This window comes from Puccinia triticina, chromosome 10A (assembly GCF_026914185.1).
Source record: "Puccinia triticina chromosome 10A, complete sequence".
In the NCBI taxonomy this organism is placed as follows: domain Eukaryota; kingdom Fungi; phylum Basidiomycota; class Pucciniomycetes; order Pucciniales; family Pucciniaceae; genus Puccinia; species Puccinia triticina.
The window spans coordinates 4,676,693-4,685,361 of NC_070567.1; the positions used below are offsets into that span (position 1 = coordinate 4,676,693).

The 8,669-nt window shown below is 46.3% G+C and overlaps 2 protein-coding genes across 2 annotated transcripts; one reads left to right on the top strand and one right to left on the bottom strand.

Moving 5' to 3' along the window:
* Positions 1-824: 824 nt before the first annotated feature.
* On the bottom strand, positions 825-4,738 carry PtA15_10A453 (uncharacterized protein; the record flags this gene model as incomplete). The annotated part of the gene is made up of 15 exons (XM_053160630.1): positions 825-992; positions 1,133-1,398; positions 1,469-1,610; positions 1,704-1,961; positions 2,097-2,246; positions 2,315-2,461; positions 2,551-2,676; positions 2,758-3,089; positions 3,192-3,468; positions 3,544-3,601; positions 3,698-3,762; positions 3,831-3,857; positions 4,114-4,159; positions 4,272-4,309; positions 4,403-4,738. The coding sequence occupies 15 exons, from the start codon at positions 4,736-4,738 to the stop codon at positions 825-827; spliced, it is 2,436 nt and encodes an 811-aa protein (XP_053024585.1).
* A 1,589-nt stretch (positions 4,739-6,327) lies between these two features.
* On the top strand, positions 6,328-7,374 carry PtA15_10A454 (uncharacterized protein; the record flags this gene model as incomplete). Its single annotated transcript, XM_053160631.1, has 5 exons — positions 6,328-6,518; positions 6,648-6,735; positions 6,806-7,078; positions 7,148-7,237; positions 7,306-7,374. The coding sequence occupies 5 exons, from the start codon at positions 6,328-6,330 to the stop codon at positions 7,372-7,374; spliced, it is 711 nt and encodes a 236-aa protein (XP_053024586.1).
* Positions 7,375-8,669: the final 1,295 nt, after the last annotated feature.

Sequence of the window (8,669 nt, forward strand, 5' to 3'; positions counted from 1 at the left end):
CGCAATAAGGCTATCGCCGGAAAAGACATTGGCTGCCAAGACGGAAGGATTAACCATCACCGAGAGCCCGCGTCAATAATACACTTTTTTTTACAGAGTTTGGCAACGCACTAGTACTACATATTTACGAAAAAAAAACTGTCCATCAGTTTCACAAAAAACTGGTACAGAAAAAAATGAGGGCCGACCTGAGGGAAAAAGAAATGCCTCAACAGTGAGTCGAACACTGGACCTTTTGCTAGCACATACTAGGCAAACGCTCTACCACTGGGCTACTGAGGCTGATAATTACGTAATTATGCCCCACCACACGTTACAGATCTACACCATTCTCCTTCGCCTTCAACAAGATAGCCATTTAGGCCGTGTTTTTTCGTTGTAATTTTTTTCTTATACATCTTTGGAAAAAGCATATCCATCCTGTGGAGTTTTTCATTGAATATTTGATTCATGGCAGCAGAGATACTGATGCTTGCAAAGCCGCCTGCTTCTGTCGAAACTGACTCCAGACTGCTGTCTTGTTTGTGATTCAGATGCAAAACACTGTTTTTTTGGCTTTAATTGGGCTATCCCCATTTCATGTAGAAGTCCCCGACCGGTGGCTCTGTTGGCATTTCATTTCTACGCATCTAATACTCATCTGGACGGGAGTAATTTTGGCCAGCAAGATCTACTGCAGCAGAATTCAAAGAAAAACTTGTGCCACTAAAATACATGTCCTGATCCGCTTGAGAAGTGCTGGGGGTACTAAATCAATTCAGTTCAGTAGAAAATCCCTTCAGAACACCCTATTCAATTCTCAGAAAAGAAAAAAGATGTGTTTTCTATGATGAGCAGACCTCATCTTTTTCGATGTTAGTCGAAGATTTCGGATGATGATGGTAATGATGACTATCGGACAAGATTTCATTCAAGGGTGCTGCAATCTCGAGCACCATATCCACAACACTGCTGACTCGTGCTTTAAAACTCTCTGAATCCGATTGGACCGCCTAAACCGTTTCATGGAGTTGAGTTATATTCCAAAGCGCGTTAACATATGAAAGAATGAAAGAAGAATCCAGAATTAGTTAGATACATGAAGCAGTGAAGCAAAGAAAACAGCAGGGCAAGCGAGCAGAGAAATACTGACAAAGTCATCCAAAGATATTTCAGCTCGAACTTCATCCAAATGAACTACGGCCCTGGGGTGTGAATGATCCTCATCGGCTTCTAGGAGCTTGACATCTCCAAAATAGACGCTAAGAAATCCGATAAGGCGATCAATTTTCGCCAGTAGAGAGTGAGCTTCACCGTCCTGCTCATCTTGGATAGAAGACATTGGTTTGATATCTTGCTTTTTGTCTTCTGGATGTGAGTTTGACTCGTGATCATGTGAGTGATGGTGGGGCGCTGACACTGCGATTGCCAATTCAGCAATTGGATAAGCGTTTTGGCTTCGGTTTTCAAATAACTGAATGGACTCAACGTTTGATGGATGCTGGACTTTGATCTATACCCAGCAGGAGAGCTAAGACCGAATCCGCAATCATGTCGTTATCTATGCTTCCGACCCATTCGAGCGACATCTGGTTGACCGTGACTTGTTTGATGTCGACGGTTTCCAAGACCTTCATCCCCAATCGCAAGATGAACAACAAATAATGAAAAGGGTTCAGTTGTAAGACAAACAAGTTTTAGAAAAAGAATGGAGAATCCCTCACCCGAAACGTCAAGACGCCCTCAGCATCGAGTCCCTCGATTATACCACCGTACATTCCATTCAAGTGCCACCGAACGGTTTCCCATCCGACGTTAATTATGAGTTTCTGCTTTTGGAGAATCGTGCTAGTCGAGAGTCCGGTATATTCCCTCAGATCGGCAGGTGAAAGCAAAGTGTACGCGGCATCTTTGGAAACTAAGATCCCAGAGAGGCTCGAGCCGGCCGAAGGGGTGGTTTCCTCGGCCAATGAGCCAATGGCCTAAATGGAGATTGACCATGAAGCAAAATCAGTTCGAACTTTTTTTCCTACACTCCTGGAGAACATATCCATATGCGAGAAAGTAAGACTTTGTGAGAAATGAACAATTAGTAAACACGGACTATCGACGCTTACCCGTGCAATCCTTGAGGCTTGGAATGTTAACCGAAGGGTTTCCACATTCCGTGGTGTATGGATTTGGATGTCACTCTTCTTCAAAGTGTACTTGTCTTTCAGAGCGTTCTTCAACCGAGTCATATTGTTCAATTCTCCGTGAACGAGAACCTAAACAGTGCGCAAGGTAATCTCAGAATTCGTATTGAATGCTTAACAAAAAAAAAAGTGGGCTTCACCAGGTGGCTGGGCATGATTGAATCAATGAATGCAGCGTTTTGGGTGTAATCCACGTGGGCCGAGAATGAAATGTAATGAACATCGAGTCGACGAGGAATTTTGTTTCCTTTCATTCCTATTATTTCATTGGGCTCTTTGAGCATCTCCTACGAACCGGGACTCAGACGATTGAGTTGCTACGATTGACTCGCACATGTGCCGACTTGTGAAATGTTGGAGCAGAAAATGACTCAACTCGTGCCATGGTCCCTTCAATCGAGTATCCTGTCACTAATAGGGCATTTCGACGATCTGGCGCCCATCGTTCCAAGAGTTCTCTACTTACACCACTTTGCATGAATCCTGGGCTTGCCATAACGACCTGTTAAAGTCCATCGCGCATGATCGCTTAGATTTATCGAAGTGACATGAGACGGAGGATGTGTGAGCTTATGGTACTTACACACGGCCCGCGGTCATCAAATTTGTCAATGGCTTTCAAGTTGGTAACATAGCCCTTTTTGAAGACACCTTTCCCTTCGCGATAGAATGTCCAGGGATTGATGCCTTGATTGAACTTGCGCTTGATATGATCATTCATTCCATGGATAAACGTTTGGTAAACCTTCATACATTTTGCGGCCAGATTGGAAATGTAGTATATCGGAATTTGGTTTAATTCGGGATGGTTGGCCCAGTGCTCGTCTAGAATCAGAAGGAGCTCTTGAGCCCTTCCCAGCGCAAAGACCGGCATCAACACTCGACCGCCTCGCTTGAGAATACTTTGAACCAGCGCTGGTTGACAGTTTCCAGAGGTCAGAAGGCAGTTCATGATTAATAATTTCACAGTCATTTTTTTCAAATAGTTTAGGTTTGGCAAGGAAAACGTCGACATACTTGTAAATCTTTCTTCTTTCTCGAATCTGGGTTCAAGGCTCTGCACCCCATAGGTCGATTCACAGATCATAACATCGGGCTTGTCATTCCAATTTGGGACCCGTGCAGGAATGAGATGACGATCTTCTTCAGTGGAGTAGTCCCCGGTATATAAAACCCTAATCCCGCTAATTTCAATTAAGAACATCGCTGCGCCGAGTACGTGCCCCGCTGGATACGAGGTAAATCTTAGGGATCCGAGGGAAATTTCTTGGTGATAGTCAATAGCATTGATCGACTGTGCATAGGGGGAAAAAAATCGCATAAATTTATTTTGATTTAAATGTGATTTATCATCAAATAAAGTACCCACATCATAAGAGGTGATCATCTGTTCTTCATTGAATAGTTCACTATCCGTGCCGATTGTACTGCAGTCAAAATTAGAACGCGTCAATGTGTTGCGACTTACGCTAGCCAAGTAGAAAACCATGAGGGCCGAGTAGATGGGTGGGGAACAGTCTAACCTCATCCTCACAAAATCTTGCATCAAAAACCTGTAGACAGCTTTTGTGGGGTGGGTCATGAACACCTGTCAAAAGTAGAGGCTTCATGAGATGATAAGTCGTTCGAAAATCAAATTCAAGCGCAGAAATATACCTTGCCGTGTCCTTCCTTGAAGTTCGTCTGATGCGGTGTAGATCAACACGGAAAGTAACGAAAGTGATGCCGTATTGTTTTTCAAACCGCGACAAGTAGTTTAAGTTGGTCCGGGGAACGTTCAGATGAAATCAGCGCGGAGTCGTCGAGACGGTAAGAGCAGTCAGAGTGGTGAAAGAGTATTTCAATGAGTGTGCTTTGCCATAGATGATTTTTGAGACATCAGTTGAAATGAGAAGGTAATATACCAGAGCAAGAAAAAAGACAGGGGATCGATCCTCACGTTTTCCATAATGTAAGTTAATGATGCGGCATGATCGAGATGAAAACTTGCGGTGTGGGAAAAGTGCACGCCGGGTCAAGAACAAGCTCGGGGTGAGGATCTCCTAGTCGGCAATGGCGCCGACTTGAAGAAATTCATGGTAGGGTGATGGGACTGACTGTGTGATTAGGATTGCGTCTACCGAGCTCCAGTCAATCTGGTTAAAAATTGTAAATCAAAGCAAATTTCTATCAGCAGGTGGTCTGGTGGAAATTCCTGAGATATGTGACATCATGGCAAACATACCTACCTCATCGATGAAAGGGAGGGCTGCCATTCCGCTAAAGGCTGGGTGAATACCAGTATCACAAACGACCGTCGTGGATTTGTACTCGATCACGCAACAACTTCGACCGACCTCTTGACCGGCGCCAAGCATGGTGATCTTCATCTCCTCGTCCAATCCCGAGACACTCTGGACGCCATGAGAGGTTGATATCTTGACATGAGGATTGGATGCCGGTTGGTTCTGACGTGCTGACATTGCGTTTTTTTGTTGGGAAGTGGTGAGTCGGCGGATGTTACGCGCCGCTGGACTCAGGATTGGAATGACGCCCTCGACCCCTCCCCCGCTCTCCCACCGCATACAACCCGAACGCATTCTGTCTCTCCGATGAGCGAATTTGGTCTAATTTTATCATTTGGCCCAAAAAGAAAAGCCTCGGGTCTTTGGATCGAAGGGAACGAGCACGCCACAAGCGAGTTCCCCCCAGGCCATGGAGCTCGAAGCAAGCTGAAGGGCGCTGTTTGTCGGCTAAAGATCTGGACTCGGCGCTTGCCGCTAACGGCCCTTCGAACCATCTTTTCGCGCAATCCATCCTGAGCTGAGTCAAGACGAGGAGCCTACAGTTTGAAAAACATCGATTGGAAATGTGTCTGCAAGAGTTCCTCCGAGTCCAGGTTAGCTTGCACTGGTGGCCTGTCAGCCTGCACCCGCCCACTATTAGCAGCTCAACCGCTGTCAATGAAGCTGCTTTCCCCGCGGAATTGCGATAGAGATGGTACTTGTTTTGGCCATACTCCTTGATTCCTTTAAGCCTTACTACCTTCGTCAATAATTTGATCAAGTGACATCCCTTGGGCAGCACTGGCTGAGTTACTGGCATGGCTTTACTTTAGGTTGCGAACACCTTTATGCATATTTACCGACTTCCTGCCTTCACGACAGGGACTCCGCGGCAGTTGTGTTCAGATTCGAGCAGGTGTGTTCACCACTAAACAGCCACTGAGACAGTGGTTTGGAAGTCTTCACCCTGGCCCCTGGGTCCCTGATGAGGCTCGATTTTAGCCTGCCGTTTTTCCGCACTGTGGATGTTTCCCTTCGCAACGCGCGTGTGTGAATTTCAGCAACTGACACATCTGTGGGAAGATGATGGAACCCTGGATTTAAGGGTTCTTCCTTGTGCATCCACAGCGAGTCCCGCGAGGCTCGAGGGGGTTCCAGTTGACAGTCAAAACTCAGTCAGCATGGATACTGCCTTCACTGGACTAGAGTCAGCTTTGCGAGTCTGGAGAGAGGATCAAACGCGGGGTAATCGAATCCACCCGATTCCAGACCGGGTCTGACCGGATTTCAGCTGGATTAACATATTTATTTAAATAAATACATATTTGCACACAAGAGTTAAGTGCATATGTATGCGCTTATACACAGTCGCGGGGCGACGTGGAGGCTGAGGTGGTGCGTGGCGCAGCGAGGCCGCTTAAACTTGTGGGTCGACAGCGCGCATGGACGACTGAGCTCAGGGTTAGGGTTCGCCTGAAATGGTATAAAAGCCCATCCGATTCCTGGGTCGCCCCGCCCCGGCCCGCACCCCACAATCTGCTCCAGAAGAACCTCCTCACCTGCCAAACTGGTCCTCCGTCCAGTTCCTTTCACACTTCGTCGCAGGTCAACCGAACCCAGGTGCCTTTGAGAACTGCTTGCCCCCTTTGACCTCACCCCCTTCTGGCGCAGCGCCTCTCATCCTAACACTGTCAACCCACCTCTGCCCTAGAACTTCATTGTCTCTCAAGCGGCCGTGCTATTGATACATCACCTGAGCCATCTCTCACCCCGGTTCGACCCCGACTACATACACATCCTCCTAGCTTGCCCCGCGCCCATTGCATTGGGCAGCCTTCGTCGTCTACGTACACCCTACCCGCACCCCCATACAGCCATAATCTCAAACCATGGCTCAGTCTACATTTGTCCTGCCCGGCCCACCCGCTTCTGCCTCCCTTCACCATAATGCTGGCTCCATCTCACCCGACCAGCAAAACCTGTCTCGGCCCAACGGACCAGAAGCTACCCAAACTTCTCATCATCCCGATGATCCCAAAGGTATTATCACCAATGTCCAAGGGATTGTGCCTACCCTTCAGTGAGTCATCGCTGATGAGATGAGAATCTCTCGTGTTGATCTGCTACATGGTCCGCTCTTGCACGGTTGAAAGTTGCTAATCTACTAGCTTTCGTGCTCCATCCCCACTTTCCTCGATACGATGTATAGAAACATTGTTGCCACGGTCAATCTTGAATGTCGGCTTGATCTCAAAACCATTGCTCTTCATGCCCGAAATGCGGAATATAATCCAAAGGTGCCTTTCAGTTGGTGTTGCCACCAAAGCCTGGTTTCATGTTAACACTCCCCGTGCCCCCTTCCAATAGCGTTTTGCTGCCGTCATCATGCGGATCCGAGAGCCCAAAACAACGGCATTGATCTTTGCTTCAGGAAAGATGGTGGTGACCGGCGCAAAGTCTGAAGACGACTCACGGCTAGCAGCTCGGAAGTATGCTCGGATTGTCCAGAAGCTTGGCTTCGAAGCCAAGTTCACCGAGTTCAAGATTCAAAACATTGTTGGAAGTTGCGACGTTCGCTTTCCAATTCGTTTGGAAGGTCTGGCCTACAACCACGGGCACTTCTCATCGTATGAGCCCGAGGTTAGTCATCTGTGGTTTACCTCTTGAATGAGTTCACTTGAGATCATCTGCTAAGCCCTTGGCGTACAGCTCTTTCCTGGGCTTATCTATCGCATGGTCAAGCCGAAGGTGGTTCTGCTAATATTCGTGTCCGGTAAAATCGTCTTGACTGGGGCTAAGGTTAGTCGTCTTTTGTCCAAGCACATGAACGATGAACTTCGAACTGATGCACTGCTTTGTTTTTGCAGGTGCGCGAGGAAATTTACCAAGCCTTTAACAACATCTATCCCGTCTTATCCGAGTTCCGCAAACCTTAGCCTCCGAGCCTTCTACAATTCTGACCAGAATTTCAAAAGACAATACACCGTTACCCAACACTCCTTCGTTCCGTACCTTTTTTCCCTGCACGTTTTCCGGTATTTCGCACCCTTCTTGTGCCAACGTTTCATCCTCAGGCTACTTGCCCTTCACATTTCAGCTCATTGGAGACCTTGTATTGCATACTTCTTTTGTTTCCACTTTTTTGTAATGCCTATTTGATAATAATCTGACAATAAAAAATGAAAATATCAAAAACAAGCGACTTCAAGAGACACACCAAGAGAAAATATCATGCACATTCCTTGATTACTCTTGACTCAACTTGGCACTTTGTGCTGGTCTTTGGTCAAATGCCTTGAACCACATCCTTGCTTTTTTCAAACATCAATTAGTCAAAATATGTCTCCATCCCCATCCCCAGATGATAGATCCACTGCCCCGACCTACCGGACTCAAGCAGCAGACTCTCCTCCAAGTGGTCATCCAACAAACTCTTGAAAAGATCAACTGAGTTGAAGGGAAAAGGACAATTGAAATTAACTTGGTTGAACACAAGAAATTGGAACCTCAAATCCTAGACAAGATACTCAAGCGACTAGATCATATAGAACAGAGATTGTTGGCCACAGCTCCTCAACCACCGGTAACCTGGGCTTCAGTAGTCCACATTAACAAAAAGAAAATAAATCTATCAAAAGGACAAAATCTCCATTCAATACCAACAAGTGCAGAAACTAAGAAATACAAGAAAGCTAGCTTTGTAAAACACAATTGCTCGGATTTACAGCATTGGACTCAATCCTGGCTCTGTAAATCACTTCTATGATCAATAATGCCTCCACATCACTTAACATATCACTCAAATCACAAATCATTGAAGCAGTTGGTATCACTCTACTCCCACGTAAAGATCTGAAGATCTAAGTAGTTAGTACCAAGAAAAAAGCTTGTTGGCTACTTACAAACAAGCAAATATGGACAGGACTAGTCTTCTCTGGAGCTCAAGATCTTTCCAACCAGATTTCTAGTGATTCTCCATGGGATGACAAACTTTAATCTGGCAATGTTATGAGCTGTAGCACGGGTGCTGCAGCACAGGACTCCATGTACATAGCTTACACAAGGCGGCACTCTCAAGGTTCAAGAGCCTGGAGATCCCTGGCTGCTCCTCATCCTGCAATCAACCATATAAGGCCCAGAACCCCAGAACCCAGACTTCCTCTTCCTCTCCACAGAACAGACCTTAACATATTGCAGGATCTAAATTACAAGACAAAGATGACAAACCAAA